The sequence below is a fragment of the Cyclopterus lumpus genome, chromosome 5 (genome assembly GCF_009769545.1).
Source record: "Cyclopterus lumpus isolate fCycLum1 chromosome 5, fCycLum1.pri, whole genome shotgun sequence".
Taxonomy (NCBI): domain Eukaryota; kingdom Metazoa; phylum Chordata; class Actinopteri; order Perciformes; family Cyclopteridae; genus Cyclopterus; species Cyclopterus lumpus.
The window spans coordinates 16,518,532-16,538,470 of record NC_046970.1 but is presented as its reverse complement, the minus strand read 5'-3'; the positions used below and the strand labels follow the sequence as shown (position 1 = coordinate 16,538,470).

Genomic DNA, 19,939 nt, shown 5'->3' with positions numbered 1-19,939 from the left:
GCTCAAATTGATCTCTACGTATTGATTGTTTTGTCTGAACAACAATCCAAAACCAACAAAAGATTACATTTAAAATAAACTATACAAAACAGGAAAAAATAAAATCTTGACATTTGCAAAGCAAATGTTTGTCATGTGTCTGCTTGATAATTTACTTTAATAATTAATGTCACAGTGCTTTTTTAGGGTTGTAACATCCATTATAAGACCTGAAGATATAAGGTCACTTATGTGATGGTTAATCTAAATGGTTAATCTAAATAAATATATAGTGCCAGTTACAATAATATGAATATGTTATTCCCACATTGCAACATGTCACAGTCTCTTTATTCAGAAGCATGGTCACTTTGTGTTCTTTGAGGCATTCATGTTTTATGTATGTATTGTGGTTTATGTACTAAGTTACTACATTTTTGGAGGAATGTTTTATTTGTATTGTGCCTGTAGCTGTACCTTGTCTGAAACTGGCTCGTTAACCACGAGGCAGTTGTGTTCGCATACCCAACAAAGTAGCCAGTTCTGTACTTTCGTTTGAGATGTAAGGTTTCACTTGAATGCCTGTACGTGATGGAGAGCTAGGTTGAATTAAATAATGAATCAACATACAGTTGGACTCAGAAGCTTTCACATCAGTTTATCTTTTGTAATGAGTTGCAGAGAATTGACAAATTGGCATATGTAAATATAATAGTAACGTCTGAAGTAAAGTGCCTTCATAGTTATAATTAAGCACAAGTGGTTTTGTACAAATAACTTTGAGTGAACGGACAGAGAGGCCATTGGCTGATATGTTGTGTCTGATGGCTGATGGTGGTGTCGTGGTGGAACAGAATGGGCGACAGGGCTCAGTTCAGCACCAGCCAGGCCCATCTGCTTGTCACCTGGCCTTGGCACGCAGGAGACTGGGTAATGACAGGGAAAGAATGGCACCAGTGGGCAGAAGCTGAGAGGTAATTACTGACTGGAATCCATGCAGAAAAAACACATCTGGATCCATGAGTCAAAATGTGGAGAATTATATATACACTGATATCGTCCTCAATTCGTGATTTTTATCTGTCAGAACCGTAGAACCGCATATCAGCCTGGAGACCGGAAACCCTTGACTCCATCAGGCTCTCTGTGATCCTGATGTTCTCTGCTCAGAGGCAAGGAGAAAATTCAATTGTGCTTTCGGCAATGGAAAAGGGGAGAAAGAGAGCGAGTGCTGATATACCAAGACAATCTGTGGGGAAAATCAGCCATGGCAGCACTATAGCTTCAGTGTTGAGTGACGCTATCATGGCTCATGTGTTACTTCTGTCTACTCCATCACTGCTCACACATTCCTCCTAAACCCCATTACTGCTGATCAATGCTGCCTCTTTCACAGTTGGAGAGAAACGATCTTCTTGAAAGTGATATTTTCTCAACAGATTTTAGGGCCGAAACTTGCACAGTTCCCCATTGTGAGATTTTACATTGGGGCTGTGGAAGATGACCTATAATGACTACTGGTAATATAAGTCTGCATTGCCTTATAATTAACATTTAGCCCCTTCAAAATAACTTGGAAGTCCCATTAAAGGACTCTTCGTCTCCACGAGAAATACACTGACCAGAGAAGTTAATGAAATCCTGCAGTTGGTCTGTAGGCATCAGCCGTCACCAAATGACCCTCCTTCAATCTCCAGAAGGGGGGGTGTCGCCGTCCATGAGCCTGGGGGAGCAGAGGCGTGGGCCACATTTTGACAGAGTTTCCGTCCTGCATCAATGATCGCTTTCAAAAAAACCATCCGCTCGAAAGAAAGATGCCGCCACTGTGTGGAGTCTTAGCTCTCTCCCCCTCTCCCTCTCACTCCCTCAAATTAAGATTTCAGTAATTAAATTGATAAAAGTCATGCATGCCAATATGCCTCATGGTTCCAGACCTGATTTCATACGCCACACAGTTGGAGAGCTGCGGAAGTTCTACCTTTGATGTGGCATTCTTTATTATTGAAAATAATTGGATTCTCTCTCCTCTCTCTCTCTCTCTCTCTCTCTCTCTCTCTCTCTCTCTCTCTCACACACACACACACATACGTTTTTCCCGTGTTCACTCTGGGCATGCTCAGTTGATCAACCTCTTGCTGGTGCCGAGTCTCTGTTCCATCTGGGGGTTTCAGGCAGCTTTTCAGTAGAGTGGGGCCCAAGTTGTGTCTGAAAAACGGATTTGAGCGGCCCAGGCAGTGTGCTGAGGGACGTTACTTCAACACGGGTCATAGGTCATGCTGCAGGGTGGAGTGGCTCCTGCCAGTGAGTGGGAGCGGTGAGACTTGTGGGAGCAGTGGCGAAGCCTACCGGGGCTCTGTTGCTCTACCTCCATATCAGCTTGGCCGAGCATAAAAAAGAGCCTCTCTGGCCCACAGGCAGCTGGCTTCTTTCCACACTCAGCGGAACGGCTGATAATCAGCAGAAAGAGACCCCTGATGATTACTCTGCCTCTGCCTAAGAAGGCTGCTAACTGCTTGCCTGCTCACTCCTCAGAATACTCACATTTGAAACCCCCCTTCCCAACATGGCTTAGAAACGCAGACAATGTCCATCAATCTCAGCTCTCTTTGTATCAGGGGTAAATGTGAATTTAATTGCCCCTGGAACGGAATTTTCCTCTGTATGTCATTCTCTATCAACTGTGGACAGATGTTATGTGCGTGCCTCTTCCAGGACACAAGTTATCTGGCCTTGCAAGTTCAGTGCCGTCTCTGCCTTGTGGGCCAAGGCTGTGCTGAGGTTGACACACACAAAGAACAGACGTATTTTTTAGGAGCTGCTTTCCAAAAATTCCGTATCTTAAAATTGTTAAACAAGTAAGGCAGTGTAAAGTAGTTAATTCACTACAACAAAGTTTTCTTTTATTTGGGAAGACATTTAAGAAACTTGCTAATTTACACAAGATCTAAGATATATATTTTTCCAAATGGTAATATTTTAATTTCAAAACCCTGTATAAACAAATCTTAGTAAATGAAAATGTAACTTAGCCTTTGCAAAAAATAGTAATTAAGTTTTTGGCACAATTGTATTAATCCTCAGTTTAGACACAAGATGTTAAGGGCTCCAGGCTTTACAGCGGTGCCTTACGTGCTTCGGAGGTTGTACAGCTCAGCACAGGGCACTTTTAGTAAATGTGTTATTATATACTTAGACCGTAAACTAGCAATTACTTTGGCTTATGCAGTAATTATTTAGAGTGGGCATTGTTATTCAGTAAAGAGGAGTATCTCTGTGGAAGTCAGCTGACAGAAGCTGGAGCCAACACTGAAGTATATAACACAACTTATTAACTCTTCTAAGCCACATAATCCTTTTCAGTATTATGTGGCTTAAGTGGGCTCAGCTATGGTCGCTGCATATTATCATGGCTCAGCTCATTGTGACTTTTGCTCCTTTCTTTATAGCAATTCTCAAAGATTATAGGAGCAAATTAAAGTCCATTCTTTGTGTTTTTTGTACAGGTATATCCAGGGTGCATCATCTCCAAAGGACATGGTCATCATTGTGGATGTGTGAGTTTCTTACTCCCCAGTCTCTCTAACTGCCACCTCTTTCTACATTCAACCCCGGGTGGGAGTGGATCTCTCCTTCAAAGGGTGCTAGTGCCACCTGTTGGTCTGAGGAAAGCCTAAAGTTAGAGGAAGGCAAACACTGCTCATGTCCTACCTTAGTTGAAGTCTAATTGCCATTGTATCACCTTCTGAAACATGCATATGTGATTTTGAATGCATGTCTAAACATGAAAGGTCTAGATGAAATGGATACACCAGTCCTTCACATGTTAGGTAAATGGACATGAGCAGAATTAGGACCTGTCTTCTCATAACTGATCTATAAGTGCTTCATTGCGTCTTTTCCGCAGGAGTGGAAGTGTTAGTGGACTCACTCTGAAACTGATGAAAACCTCTGTAGAGAAGATGCTGGACACTCTGTCAGATGACGACTATGTGAATGTGGCCAGGGTAAGTAGAAATTAGCATCATGATGTGCAAATGAATGATACAAATAACTCCTGAAAGCACCACTAACACAAATATTTGTTGTATTCATGAAGCAGGCGGTAATCAAGCAGGGAGTCGCTGAATAGCAGTGTGCTCAAACTCCTCCCTGTTGTTTGCTTTCAGGGGAAACGCTGCACTTCCTTCATTATAGTGTATTAAACTTTGCCTGTACCACCATTGTCCGTCGCCGTCTTTCTTTCCCTCTCTGCTGATTACCAAATGTTCCATTGGGACTAATGTTTAGGGAACATTAACGTTATGCTATATTGCAGGACAGATAAGACACACACAAACACATCCACATGCTCTGCGTGGTGGCTCTGTTTGGAGACTTCCTGCGGTAATCCTTCATAATCCATTGCTCTTAGCCACTGTATGCCTCTAAATCCCAGCTCTATAAGCAAGAAATGAGCATGGTAATCTGGGTGGGAATGCATCTGATTTCACCTCACAAATAAAATGAGGGCTTACAAAAGCTTGCTGTGAATTATTTCCAAACACAAAAGACATAAATAACCAAAAGTCAACTTGAAAAAAATATATAATCACACATCTTTGGTATCACCATGCTTCAGCACTTTTCTTTATGTGACTTCGGAAATGGCGACTTTATTTCTAAGGAGTCTTTTATTCATATATAGTAGATATAACCCAGCTTGTTTTTTCTTAATCTTATTTCACAGCTATACTAACATTAGGTAACACTTTATAATAACTGCACGCTATGAAGCATTAGTTGAGTATGAGTAAACGCTTAATTCATCATTTATAAAGCATTGCTTCACACTTTATAAATGATGGATTGACGTTTCATAAATTAAGTATTATATAATGCTTCATAGGGTGCAGGTATAAAGTGTTACCGAGCCATAGGACCACAGAGAGACATCTCTAGGCCACTGCTGCCTCTAACATGACCAAATATTACAGAGACAAACACAAATAAAAAGACTAATAACTGCACGCTATGAAGTATCATATAATACCTAATTTACAAATGGTAAATCCATTAAGTATGCAACAATGCTTTATAAAGGATGAATTAAGTGTTTACTCATACTTAACTAATGCTTCATAGCGTACAGTTATTACAAAGTGTTATCTAACATTTTAAGACACAAGAAATGGGATATTAAGAAGTGACATGGATTAATATGGAATATGTGGCTCTGAATACCTTTGTGTGTTTGATTTTAATGTCTGCCAATTTAAATATGACACAACACCAACCAATGAGAAATGTCAGTTTTTCTCAGTTTATCATGATTGACACCAATCTGTCCTGAAAATGTCAATTGATTTTTAAGTTGACCTTCAAGAATAGAATTTAAAACCTTCTATGCCAGACATTGCTGCTAATATTGTAATCACGCATAGACAGTGCACACAAGCAGAAAATAAAAATATTTCCCGCAAACACGCACATACACTGCACACAAACCTGCACACACACCGTTTTAGGCTAATTCGGTGGATGAGATGAGACAGATGATATTACCTTGGCTGGGTTTCTGTTCAGTGGTTTGCACTGGTGTTTCAGGTGCACCTGTTCTTTGTGTGGAAAGTTGTAATTACCGGTGTTTACTGCCAGCCAGAGAGTAGAAGGGCAGCTCACATCTGCGCACACCCACGTCTGCATCCTGCTGTCATGAACAAACAGAAACACACATAGATACGCAGTCTTACAACAGTTGGACACCATTTTCTTGTTTTATCTGAAAAAGAGAGTATCCATATAGAGTATGCTCATGTGAGTGTTTTATCTCCCCTCCTAGTTCAATGAGAAGGCCGATGCTGTCTATGCGTGCTTCAGGACTTTGGTCCAAGCCAACGCTCGGAACAAGAAGATCTTCAAAGAGGCCGTCGGGGATATGCAAGCCAAAGGAACCACAGATTATAAGTCTGGCTTCACATTTGCCTTTGAACAGCTTCTCAATGTAAGAGCCAACCAGCCTTTTTAGGGAAGGGCAACACAGGGCTGGATGTTTGTCAATCTGGTGCCTCCAGAAAGTCATCAATAACTTGCTCCAGCATGTTATTATACATCCTGTCAGATCCAGTTAAAGAAACTGAACTAGCGATGATAAAACAGTGCCGACAGTGAGCGGTCCAGTTTGGTATAAGACATTTCCAGAGTTCTGTCATTGTCGAAGGTAGATCTGATAATGACTGCTGTTGCGTCGGGGTGACACTAACGTTTGCAGCAGCCAGCACCGTGGTGAGGTCTGACAGCAGCAGGCGTCCACGTGCTCTCAACACAGGTGCTGCCTCAGCTCCGTATGCTGCTGTGTATTTTAAGAGGCTGCCACCCTAATGGGCTCTGATGGGATGATTGATGAGCGCTCAGCGCAGCCCAGAGGAGATCAGCCACAGACACTTTATATTCCTCTGGTGGGCTTGGAGGCACAGAGCCAAGTGCCAGCTGCCCCCCTCCCCACCTTCTCTTGCCAGCAGAATGAGAAATAAAAAGGCCTGTTTAATCGCTGTCTGTGGCAGACTCACTCCCATGATTGGTGGCAAAAGCGCAATAAAAATATGTAATTGTAGCAATATTATTTATCTTTATTAGAATCGTGTCAGATAGACATACCACTGTCCTGCATATTAATCGGGGGAAGTTTGTATCAAAGCTGAATGCTAAAAACTGTTGCCTGGCTCTGAGCATATAATGCTTAAATCAAATGTACCGCTAGATTAATGTTGTATACTCCAAATTAAATCCTAAAATTATGTCAACATAAGGAAAGAACCAACCAGGAAATGTGTAACTATTTGATAAAAAGCTAATATTGAAAGCTTTGATGAGTTTATTGCAACAAAATGTGGTATGTGAAAATCCTTCCCTTTACTGATGATGTTAATAATATTTGATTAACAAAAGTTTCCAGGACAGACATTAAAATCTTTTATCCTATACTCGAAACTTACCGGCATTTATTAAATAAAAAGTACAGCCATATATGTACCCGCACATTTTAGTAAACATTAACATATAGGACAGTACATTTATTGTGGTATTTGATTATTTAGTTATTTAAAAAAATGGTTTTGGGACGTGATACCCAGAAAGATTAGAACAAAGTGGAAGACTCAGTGCACGATGAAATGAAGTACAGAACAATCCACACAGGTGATTATTAGCCTTGAATGCATTTTAAAAATGTATGTATTAATTAATTAATGAAAAAATATCTTATTTATATCTTTTAAACTACCTTTTAATCTACTGAGGTGATATTTATGAAGTTGGTCCTCTTAGATGTCTCCCGATGCATCTATCCAATCTTTAAATTCGGAGGCTTTAGCTCTAATTCTAGTTCTAACATATTAAAATTATTCTGAAAGCTGTAATCATATCTGATAATAATAACGACAATACACAGTTTGAGATATAGTAAGTTTAAATCAGCCATCAAAGAGATAATTAAAAAAAATGTTTTTATAATCTACAAATACAATAAACGAAGATTCCAACATTATAATTCTTTCCTATGGAGAATGGATGGAGTATCAAAATATTGCTAACTCTTTACTTTAACCTTCTTTTATACTATTTAGCATCTATAACCAGTATACAAACACTTAATACGGTATCATTAATATTTGTTCTATGAAGATACCTGCAAATACACATATGGATGCACACAGGATGAGTTATAAGCACTGATTAGGACTATATTATTGTTAGTTGTACACTATTCATTACATGTTTATATACTATGCATGTAAAATATAACCCATGTCATATTATTTATTGTGTTAACTTCCATGTTGCTGCTTTGCCACTTTATCACAGCACAAGACAGTTTAAAATGATGTGTTAACATGATCACCTTCCTCTTTCATTCCTGCGTATTCCCCAACGTGTCTCGCTGCCTCATTCGCTGCTCTTCTCTCTTCATCTGCCACAGGAGAGCAGCGCCCCGAGGGCCAACTGCAATAAGATGATAATGATGTTTACAGATGGCGGGGAGGATCGTGCACAGGAAATCTTTGAGAAGTACAACTGGCCCAACAAAACGGTGAGTCTGTCCCCATAAGGCTGTTATCTATTCGTCTACATCGCTCTGCAGTCCCAAGAGATGCATGTCCAGAAACTGTCTGCGCTGTCTTTTCCCTCCCCGGATCCCACCGTATTCTGCTGACAATACTGCTGTTTCATTATTCAAGGGTTCAAGGATCATTTATTGTCATGATGCAGCACAGGGGTGCGCAATGAATTTCAGCTGTAGCATTTGTGACACAGCAAACACATGACAAACAGAACAAAAACATTGATACATTCCTGTCGTACATTTTTTTTTACATTAGCATCATAAGGAATGTAAACAGCAACAAAAAACAATCCAGATAATACACCTTTTTTTATTTGTTAAAAAATAATTCATGAGGAAAACAATGTCCATCAACTTTGACTGTGTTTGAGCAACAAGCATCATGATGTAAACAAAGAGTTCACCTCTCCGCTCTCCTTCCTGCTGTCCGGCAGTCATGTGCAATCTGATCCGGGATGAGCGATGGAGCCAGGTCTCTGTGAAGATGTGGGCTCAACAGTCACCGACCTCCCGCTACTTTCATCCATCATATTTTACTGCGACCGGGCACCGGGCAGCCAGCAGCAGGCTGGGCAGGGGAGTAGCCTTTGGTCCTATAGGGTTAGCTTCCATCTCGGCTCTCCTCCCTCTCCACTCTGGGGCAGTTTGGTGGCATTTGGTCTGGCAGCTCTGGCGGGTTGGTCGGCCGTGGGCGGTGACCGTCTCACTTAATCCCCACGCTTCCTTTTTTTCAGATCTTGATGAATGAATTCCGTCACATGCCATTAGTGGTAAACATAAACAACAAATACAGACACAAATGTGAATTCATGGGAGCTACCGTACATGCAGTTGTGTTAGTTAGGCTGTCGGATAGGCCGAACCCTCCAATCTGTGCACATAACTTCCTCTCCGAGCTTTCTTCACGTCCATTTTGGCTGTTTTGATTCTTGATTTTTCCTCTTGTGATTTATCCTTTTGGCCTTTCTTCAACTCTCTCATTCCGTCTGTTTCTCTGTCTTTCTCTCCTCTTTGGTTTCTTTTGTTGTGTAGCTGCTGGTGTTAACAGCTCTGACCCGCTGACTAATTAGCCACTTCATCATCAGGGCATATTAAATTACAGCCAATAGATACTCCGTTTGTGTCTTTGTTCCAGCATTGCTTTCACTTCCACCCTCCGTTCTCAACTTCACAGGCCACCAATATTTATTCTTGTTTACTCTCCGTTTGCCTCATGAGGGTTGCTGTCATAGAGGAATAATCTGCAGTTTGACAACTCTCTCACTGTATCCTTGTGTTGGAGACGTTTGTGTGAGTTGACTGGGAGGCTAATCTTATCATACTCAATATTTGTGTATTGTAGTTATCACATGACATTGACCGTATTGCCATCCAGAAGAAGGTTTGAGTGGTAGTGTTTTACTCTATTAGCTGTCTCTGCAGGAAGTTTGTTGTTTGGCTGTTTATTCTGACATTTACTTCTTTTGATTCTTTTTTCCCCCTCAATCCAGGTCCGTGTCTTCACCTTCTCTGTTGGCCAGCATAATTATGATGTCACCCCTTTGCAGTGGATAGCTTGTGCCAATAAAGGTGTGTGGATAAGTTGTTTTTATCAAAGCATATGTTTGTATGTAAGTATACAATAGAAATATGAGTTGGTGCAGGGTTGGTGGTTTGATCCCTGCCTCCTTGTGTCCACATTGCCACTGATAAAGAGTGTATAGATGGACACATTCTCCATCAAACCTAACATTTACTGGGTACCCTGATCAATACATTGTTAAAGGAAACCCACTTTTTTGGAGCATTCTAGAGAATGGCATCGTCTCAAGTCAAGTCTCAAGTGGGAAATGCAAAGCCCAGTCATTCAACAAAAGAACTATAAACAAAACAAATGTTGTTGTGGTTCTGTGGAATCAGTCTGAGCCTCATCTCTCTTGCCGTGAGGTCACACTGTTTCCCTCATGACTAATGGTGTGACTAATAACCCCCTGAAACGTAGTTGTTGCTGCTCTCCAGTGGTTTAAACTCTCACAGGTGTAGTCCAGAACCCTGTGACAACACTGTTGAATGTGGTTTTACGTGTGCAACAAAGCCCACCTCTGACCACCACCGCCAGCAATGCAACAACCCAAAGTCCAGCAAAACACCAGCTTGGTGTTAAGTTACTCTTTAACATTTTTTTCGGACACATGTTGACAGAATTGAATAATATATTAAAATATATCCTGCCTGCCCCATTACAAACCCACCATGACTAAGATTGATCTTACTGCATTTGATTGTCAACATAATATTGTATTCATCTAAAGCAGCCACAGTTCCTAAAATAACCCAGGAAACAGGCAGCTCTGCCTCTGACAACCCATATGAATCAGCTGCTCTTCCTGTTAGCTACTTTGTCTGCTTGTAGCTCATCTTGACTCACCAGATTACATCCCAACCTAACTCAGACAGCTGTTTGGAACACAGTTGTATATTTTAATCCCCCTCTTCTCCTCCTCTCTTGTTGTGGCCTGATTTAATATTGTTTCTCAGTATTCCAGTATGTCTGAAGCTGCTCCTTTATGAGGCCTGCATGAAGCCTCGGCTAACTGCTGCTGCTCATTGGCTTATTTCCAGTGGAGCCAAGTTCTGTAGAAGTATCTTCCCATAAATTGTTATTAATTAGCAGAAGGAGTCTGGTAGCAGGATGATTACTGTACCATCTCCCTGTCATGCAGGGGAAAGTCCAGGATTACGCCTCTCTGCCAACATGCGCTCTGCTGTTCGCTACTGTAGCGATTACCATGGTACTAAAGTCTATGCCAACACGAGACAATACTGTTGATACACCACCCTCGATGGAGCTGTCCTCTCATATCTTCAGCATATTTTACTCTTTGGTATCTCACTCCAACTCCCTGACACTTTCACAGGCCCTAACCTTTCACCCGTGTCACACACATTTGCCAAAACGCAGTAACCCATACACGCACAAAAACACACCACTAGGCCACGTGGAGACGCTAGCTGTATCTTACTTGAGCTTCAATCCCATTTCAAGAAGAAAGTAACCTCTCTGTGGCTCTGTGGGCGAGGCCACGCTTGATAAGAATACTGAATGTGTATATAAAGTAGTGCATACTCATACTTAAAACAGCATAGTCTTTATTTTTATTCAACCTTTATTTTGCCAAGATAATTCCATTGAGATTTTGAATCTCTTTTACAAGGGGGTCCTGGCCAAGATGGCAGTGTATGTTTTGCAACATAAAAAAACTGACTTAAAAACAAAACTTGAAAGAGTTCATAACATTTTACATAAAGAGAAACAGAAAAACAGAAACATATCGTAATGCAGCACGATACACTGAATCCAACGTTTTCAAAGTGAATTAATTTGCATGCATATATTATATATCACAATAATGAATTGCTGATAGAAACGGCGCTTTAATTAAATATTTCCTTGCAGCACAAGAAAAACAGCATTTGTTTCTTTAGCAGAAACCTAATTTCATCCTTGGTAATGCCCTCAGTAAGAGTTACAATTTCCGTATTACTAGTTCAGTTTTCAAAACATTGGCTTTATGTACATAACACTGAACAAACAACACAATGTTATACACTAGGTAAAAGTCAAAACGATTCTGTTGTGTTTTTCTCAAAACAGACTCAGATTACTATATACATTTTAGGATGATGTAAGAGGATAAGTGACCTCTAATAGTACACAGGCATTATTTAATGAGTTTTCAGAAAGAAAATAGGTTATTAATTAAATTCATAATTGCCCCTCACACAACAGACGTTTGTTGTTAACCTGCACAGTACTTTGGAGATGCACATTACAGTCTTACACCTATATATCTTACCCTCTTCACGTCTTGCTTTGCCCTACCACCCACAGCTCCCACCTCTCTGGCACACTGCCAAAAACACTGGGATAAACTACTGCTCTGAACAAAATTATAATAAGTATGTGTGCCCTGCGTGTGAGCCATAGATTGCGTGTGCAGAGATGTGTACCTATGTGCATAATGTTGGCATGTGCAAATGAATGAGATGGTGAAGGCAGATCTCGACACAAACCGCTGTGGCACAGTGCATAATGTAACAAAATAATGAGAGTCATCTCAGCCTTTTAACATTCTGGGGATGCTGTCTCCATTTCACCGCTCTTTGTATAAACACTCATGGCTTTAATAGCTCAGGGAGTGGCGTGGTTATTGACCCAGTCGGTCACTTTCCTCCATTCCTAATCAGCAGCAGCAATGCCTCGGGCTCAGCATTCCCAACGAGCCTCCACATTTACATCCTGCAGCACAACCACGAGTGTGGAGAGGTCAATGGCCACAAGCTCTACCAATGCCTGCTTGGCTCACCACCATCAGCTGGAGATGATGGCATTACATGTACCTAATAGAATGGGAGAGATTAGACTCCAATCAAGACATGGATCTCTTTTGTACACACCGTGACTCTTTAAATCTTGAAAATGGGGCAGAATATGACGCAGACAGGCACCATGATGAAGGCTATATGCAAAGCTTCAATATTGTATTGATTTTCTCCTCCTTGATCTTCAGGTTACTACTTTGAAATTCCATCAATTGGCGCCATCAGAATCAACACCCAGGTAAAGTACATGGGATACCGAATGCACATTTATGAATCCACAAAGACAATGCAATTATAAGCAAGAAGCTAGTCCAGTTTTCCTTCATGGTTGCTTTGATGATAATTATACAGATTGTAGATAAGTATTCAACAAACGGACAGAAGGCGATGCAGCTGGATGACTACAGAAAGGAAGTGACAAAGTTGGAGATGGGGTGATAACAAATAGGGTTGTGGTCTCTATGGGAATGTTTATGGATGCTCTGAAGTAAAGACTTTCAGATCTCTTGGTCTTTTACTATCACTCTCTCCCGCTACCCCCCACTCTTGCTTGAGGCACTACAAGCTTTTGAAGGGGAACCCTCCTCCCCCTCTCTCTCCTCCCCCTCTCTTTCCTGCCCCCCCTCCCCCCAACCTGGTGAGCGATCAGGCCCCAGAATACTGTCAGCTGTTCCATTAACTCCAGCATATTTATTTTTTCCGAGAACTGCCACTTACTCTAATAGGTTTTCTGAAGGTGGGTGACTACAGCTCTCTGTATAGGCCCAGAAGACACATTATTTAATCACACTCTGCCCTTCAATATCACACACTCATCACATAGTCTCACTTGACTAAGATGGCAACATTCAAATAACAGATGGACCATAGTTGACCAGGATATTATTATTCAGACCGTCCTGACTCATGCGAGAATGTAGGAATAGTGGAATAGTTTTTTAAGTAAATGTCCCTATATTTTGTGTTTCTGTGTAGTATTCTGAGACTAAAGCTCATCATCCATTCTAGCTTCTTTGTGTAGGATCTCTTAGTGGAGCATCAATAAGGCTTTAACTGAGATGTTTGTCTTTGTCTCTGTGATCATGTCACGGTACCCAGAGAGACAATAGCATTTAATCAACGTGCAGGGATGTTGTCTATATGGCTCTGGTTCCTTTGGACCGCATCTCCAGTTGCTGACTTTTTATGTTTCATAGATTGTTCTAGCCAGGCGGAACATTTCCCCCATATCTCGTGAAAAGGTCTGGCTGTCATTATCCTGATGGAATATCTCCCTGTGGTGCGTTAAACCGGACTATTATTGAGCTAATAATAGAATAGGTTACGCCTGTCAGCACCTCACTGTTCAGGCAATGGAAAAACAAATGGTCAAAAGCATAATACTGAAATTGCTGGGTGCTTATACAGGGTGCCTGTCTATTGAGGGTAGACACAAGGGTCAGAAATGTGCGATGTTTCCATTTTTTCAGCAAAATGTGTTTAACCCAGTGAGAGCAGCTGCATTTCCACTTATCCTGTTTTTACACTTGATTATATTGTGTTGGGAATGGGATCGGAGGATTCTTTTTTTTTAATGTTTGCAGATGTATACACAGTCTGTATGATTAGAGAATAATGTTGCTGTCTCTGGTCTGTATAACAACTAAACACCAAGGGCTCTGGGATGGTACCGACTGTGCAGTTGCTTCATATGTCAGGAGGTCAATCGCTCAATAATTTTACAAATTATGCATCACATCTAAAATGACAATAATCTAAAGGTTATTTTGTGTAGCAAACAAATGACATCTCAGCTGTTGTGCGAGGTGGCTCCTGCGAACGGAAGAATATACTGTATATATGATGTATTGCAAGTAGTCTTAACCCCCCACCTCTATTCACAATAGCTGTGGGACATTCTCATAGTGCCAGCGATGGCAGTAGAGCCTCTGGGAGAATGGCCCGTTTGCACGTTGTGCAGCTGACACCCTTAATGTGTTTTTAATAGCTCCTTTATAATGATGAGAAACGTCCGTGAGTGGTTTAGGACTGTAGGCTTTATGGCTCGGCAGGACCGGGATGCTGTTGCTGGTGGCCTACTGGTTTATGTGATGACAGAGAGGAGGCCGGTCAGGGTCTTATAGTTTTATGACAGATGAACGTTGGCTCTTCCAGCTCTCTGCTTTTACCGCCTCTACATGACAAGTGCTATAAATGTTTGTTTGATTGTATGTGGTTGTGGTGTTTGGCCTCAATAGCATTTGTGTTCTTATCGTTGCAGGAGTACTTGGATGTCCTGGGTCGTCCCATGGTGCTGGCTGGGAATAAAGCAAAGCAGGTGCAGTGGACAAACGTCTACCATGATGCTCTGGTGAGAGACAACTTCAAAACCATTTTATTTAATTAAACTATAAAGTAACCGTTGTAGGATTTACCAAATATTTCTCATTCCATTGTAAATCATTTATTCAATAGATAAAAAAATATTCTTTTTTTTTTTAATATAAGCAAATAAAGGGCACTATGATATTATGTTATCGCAAGTGTATGGTTCTTGAAGACAAAATCCAACAAGATCCTTTCATTTCATTTTTTTTTCGTATTGAGGTTTTTACTTAGTTCAAATTACAGTTGATTTATTTGCGGCTTATAATGTTTAATGGTTTGGATTTTTAATTACACACTACTATAATTTACTTTATCAGGGTTTGGGCCTTGTCATCACTGGAACGATGCCGGTCTTCAACCTCACTGCTGATACTACAAGCTCTCAGGTAAAAGCAACACTTCATTATAAGACATTGAGCTTAAAATAGCTGGACTGTTTATACTTACACAGCACACAGATGTGATGATTCATACCCCAGTTCGTCCGTCATGTTAATGAGCCTTTGCCGCTATCATTATGTAAGAACAATATTTCCATCCGCATTCTTGTTATTAAGGCTACACAAGGATATTCAAACAGGGAAGGAGATTGAGTAGCAGGTGTGCTTAAGGTTTTATTTCCGTCCTTTGCTGTTGTCGACCATCATCAGTCATTTGTAATGGCATCCACCCAGCTGCTGCTCGAGGCAACACCTCCCCCCTGAGGTGAATACAGACATCACACAGCCACCCGTTGGTAGTATCTATTATCATCCAGAGAGCACAGCTGCATCCAGCTTTCAATATCCATGACCAAAGTATTTGCTGTAAGCTTATCACACCGGCTTGAAGCAATGGTGCAAACCGCCACAGTTTCAGATAGGCTGTATGAATATGGACTAATCAGATTGCACACAAAGTGATAAGTCAAAGATGGCATTGGGATGTTCTTAGTACTCTCACGGCACAGCCGTGATTCTCTGGTGCCAATGCGGTTGTGGATAAAATAATAATGATTACCTCACATGTTCTTCCTGCAGAACCAGCTCATCCTCGGAGTCATGGGAGTAGACATTGCAATCAACGAAATCAAAAGGAAGACACCTACATACAGAGTGAGCATGTTGTACACTCAATATCACTCTCATATCCCTTTAATATTGATGATTATTGAATCACACCTCCATTCGCTCTTCTTATGTGCAGCTTGGAGCCAATGGCTACACCTTTGCCATCGACCCGAATGGCTACGTACTGCTGCATCCCAACCTACAACCCAAAGTAGGTCCAGCTGAGAACGCTGTCCCGCCTTTAATCAGTCTAAAAAATCTCTAAATTTGGACAGTTTTTTTTTCTTCTGCTGACCAATGTTATCCCCCCCTCCGTCCTGCCCTGCTTTCTCACTCTTGTTCAGATCAATAACTTCAGGGAGTCCGTCACTCTGGACTTTCTGGATGCTGAGTTGGAGGACAGTAATAAGGAGGAGGTAAAAATAACCTCTCTGAAACAGCATCATTACTTTCAGCTTGTGTGTTTAATATGCATTTAGCTTAATCATTTTATTAATCAGTTGTTTTTTTTATTTATGTGCCTGTATGCCCCTTCTCTCTCTCTTTTCAGATCCGTCGACAGATGATTGATGGAAAACCAGGGCAAAAGAAAATCAAGACGCTCATTAAGTCAGTTGATGAGGCAAGTCATCAATATGAGACTCAATCATGATCCACAGTAGCACCTTCCTGAATGGTGTTGTAATGAACCTAAATGACTCAGTATGTTTAGGATCTGTTGTTTCCTTTCAATTATGGGAAGAGAGATGTGCTGAGGATGTGACCGTGTTGTATATTTCTCTTTGTGGTTGTCAACAGAGGTACATTGACGAGGCCATGCGTACATACACATGGACGCCTGTGGATGGCACAGATTACAGGTCTGTTTGAAACTAAACATGCTTCAACTTGAAACTGTGAGTGACGTCCATCTTTGGTACTTTTCATTCGTCCAGTTTGAGTCACAAGTCTCAGATGTATGGTCGACAGCTTGGTTACTCATCAGCCAGCAGTGTTTGTTAACTGTAGCTGCCACTATCACACTCTTGGAATAGACTAAACACAGCAATGAATAAATAACCGATATTAAAAAACTGTAGTTTTGCTCTCTCATAAAAAATAACTTCCACATTACTCTAAGCACCAATTAATTGCATAGTTTATTCATCTCAAAACTTGGTTGAACATTTGAGGTTGCATCGTAATGACATTTCCTCCAGGCAACACTTTGCAAATTACAGTTTATGATATTCAATAGTGCCACAAATGCCTGATGTGTGTTTTTTATTACATCGACTGGCAGCATGTGCCCGGTACTGGCTGAGTTCATATGAGGCTTTCTCTGCACAATTCTATTTATTTCAACTCAAAGAGACATTCCAGTGTATTTAACAATCCTCAAGTCTTACTATTTTGGCCTGCAACTGTCAAATCTAACTCTAACCAGAAATTCAAAGCTCTTCTCTGTCAAGCGTCCTACATTTGGGCATGTAGGGACTTTATTTACTCATAAAATTGGCATTGGATGTTTCTTTAAATCTAAATTGGCCTTATCTACTTTAGTCTACTGTAGCTGTGGCTCAGTCTGATCCTGTTACTGTCACAGTCTGATGTTCTATCTGTTCCAATTAATCCTCTTACTTGGTTATATTTTAGCTTTGTATGGCACCACAGATTAAGAGATGGGACATGTATTTATTATTCTCCCTTTGATTTATGGTTTTGGTAAAATAGTAAATATTTACGAACATAAAGCATATGTAGGTCAAACTAACAGGCTACAACAGTGACATATTTCAAAGTGAAACAGATTTTCTCTTTAGTTTGAACCCTCTTGAAGTTGCACTCGATTGAATCAGAAACACAATAGCTATGTGGCCCAAATATCAGGCATGTTTGATACTTCAGAGTGCCCTCGCTCCAAATGCAGACACCGGCCTTCTCACAGCAGGGGGCATCGAGAATGTGCAGATGTGTATTCTGAAAGTTTTATCTATGAGAATCGGCTTAAAATCCTCTGAATTGGAAACTTAAAACTGCTACTTCAGTAGTGGCTTCATATGAGTGGTTGTAACTATAAGTATAACCCAAAAAGACTACACTCACATGCTATTAAATGACTAAATGTAATTATATCCATAACTAATGGACAGTGCTTGAATGTGTGTCATTTGGAGTGTACCAAAGTTATGTTTCTTTTATGATTTCATAGTTTCTTCCGAGCACTAACAAATCTGGTTGATTAATTTACTTCCTCACAAGACATTTGGAAAGCCTGAATTGTTTAAATCCACATTACTTTTCAGCATTCTTCCTCTTCCCACCTTTTTGCTGGTACATAGCTGTGTTTTTCTGCACATTTTCTGCCACCTGACAATCAGTGGAGTATGAAATGTTCACGGCGCCACATAAAAACAAACCAGCGATTATGAAAACATTGCTCCATTGTGCTACTAGAGGTCAAAAACTCCACAGAGATGTTAAGATTAAGCCCCCGCTGACCTTGAAACTAGTCACGACTGTTGGGGAGCGAGCTCGACTGTGTGTGTTGGAGAGTTTCTATGTGCATTCATAACGTGTTTCTGATTGTCTGTGTCTGCCTCGTTACCTCAGTCTAGGGTTGGTACTGCCCACATATAGCGAGAACCACATCAAGGCCAACCTTAGTGACCAGATCCTTCAGGTGCAGTGTAAGTACCTGGGAATACCCAGCATCCTTCACTCGCTGTCTCTCTCTTCTTCTCTTTCTCTCTTTCTCTCTCTCTCTCTCCACTCTTTCCTCCTCTCTCTCTCTCTCTCTCTCTCCCAAATATGACCTTATGCTCTTATCCAGTCCTTTGTCCTGGGTCTCCGACATCATCGTAGGGAGTGTCCGAGCAGAGACGCCTGCCCCGCTCCCTCTGTCCCCCTTCTTGCCCCTCTCTGCGCTCTACGATAGGCAGGACCATACCTGAGTCCCCCGACTCCTCTACTGCCCCCTGTTCCCTCCTGTCTTCATGCTGTGCTGTAAAATGGTGATGTTTTTTCTTCACACTGGCTGAAGAAAAAAATAACTTAACTGACAGAAAGGTGAAAGCTGTGGTTTTACTGTATTACTCAGGTGAAAATAATGGTGACTTTTGTGCTATTATTTTTTTTGCCAAATGCTCTCGCCTCTTCTCCACCAAGTAATGATTCTGAAGCATCTGTGTTCAAAGTATTTGATGTTCTGGAAAACTGTGAAAACACGCATGCTTTTCACTCCTTTATTATTTGGGGAATCTTTCCTTCTGTTATGTGTGTAATTCATTTTCTAATTTTATTTATGTATTTGTTAGATTGTGTGAGATGTTTCTCAGCTTTGGAATCATTCAGTGTTTATAAACTCCCACACGGCCCGGGACAAGGGTTTGTCTAATGTGGGAGTTTGGGTTTCTGTGGGTCTGAATGGGGACACTTGTTGTCACTCTCATTCTTCCTTTGTCCAGACCCTTTTCCTCCCCTTTTTTCCTGTTTCATTTGATTCTTTTTTTTGTTTGACCATGATTATCTCTCACAATTACTGGTTTCGTCTTTATTTTTTTTCCTTTCATGGTTTTCCCTTTTTTTCCTTTCTTTCTTCCGTTGGTTTTACGTTTCCTCGTTTGCTCTTGCAAATAAGATGTTTTCTCTTCATTTCTTTTTCTCTTTTGTCTTGTTTGACTTAAATTGGTTTCTTTCTTTCAAGAAAACAATATTTTTATTCAAGCAGTAATTGAATAAAATATTGTCTGTGATCCCCCCCTTCCCACCCGACCCCCTGTTTCTTTTCTTGCTCACTCCTTCTCTGATGGATCCTCACAGTACCAAACACCAAGGGCAAGTATACTCCGAATTGGTCCACGTTCCTTTCTTTACTTCCTACTCCCTACCGCTGCCTCCTTCCCACACCTCTCGTCCTTAACCTCCTCCTCCTCCTCCTACCCTCACCTGTCCCAGCCTGCTTGCCTCTGTTCCTGCCCGTCTTGCCTTCAGGACTTCCTCTTTTTCCTCCTCCTCTTCCTCCTTTTATCCCTCCTTCTTCTCTTCACCCTCTTGCTGCAGCTCAGATCCCACATCTCTCACGATGGCTCCTCTGGTCCCCAGC

The 19,939-nt window shown here is 41.1% G+C and overlaps 1 protein-coding gene across 1 annotated transcript in view; it reads left to right on the top strand.

Annotated features, from left to right (window-relative positions):
* cacna2d2a (calcium channel, voltage-dependent, alpha 2/delta subunit 2a) overlaps positions 1–19,939 on the top strand; it is a 133,584-nt gene that overhangs the window by 102,749 nt on the left and 10,896 nt on the right. The window contains exons 9-22 of the mRNA XM_034532777.1: positions 3,483–3,533; positions 3,884–3,983; positions 5,798–5,959; positions 7,934–8,044; positions 9,568–9,646; positions 12,628–12,677; positions 14,700–14,789; positions 15,124–15,192; positions 15,826–15,900; positions 15,992–16,066; positions 16,200–16,271; positions 16,406–16,477; positions 16,654–16,715; positions 18,448–18,524. Coding sequence (XP_034388668.1) covers positions 3,483–3,533; positions 3,884–3,983; positions 5,798–5,959; positions 7,934–8,044; positions 9,568–9,646; positions 12,628–12,677; positions 14,700–14,789; positions 15,124–15,192; positions 15,826–15,900; positions 15,992–16,066; positions 16,200–16,271; positions 16,406–16,477; positions 16,654–16,715; positions 18,448–18,524 — 1,145 coding nt within the window. The remainder of the gene's footprint in view (positions 1–3,482; positions 3,534–3,883; positions 3,984–5,797; positions 5,960–7,933; positions 8,045–9,567; positions 9,647–12,627; positions 12,678–14,699; positions 14,790–15,123; positions 15,193–15,825; positions 15,901–15,991; positions 16,067–16,199; positions 16,272–16,405; positions 16,478–16,653; positions 16,716–18,447; positions 18,525–19,939) is intronic.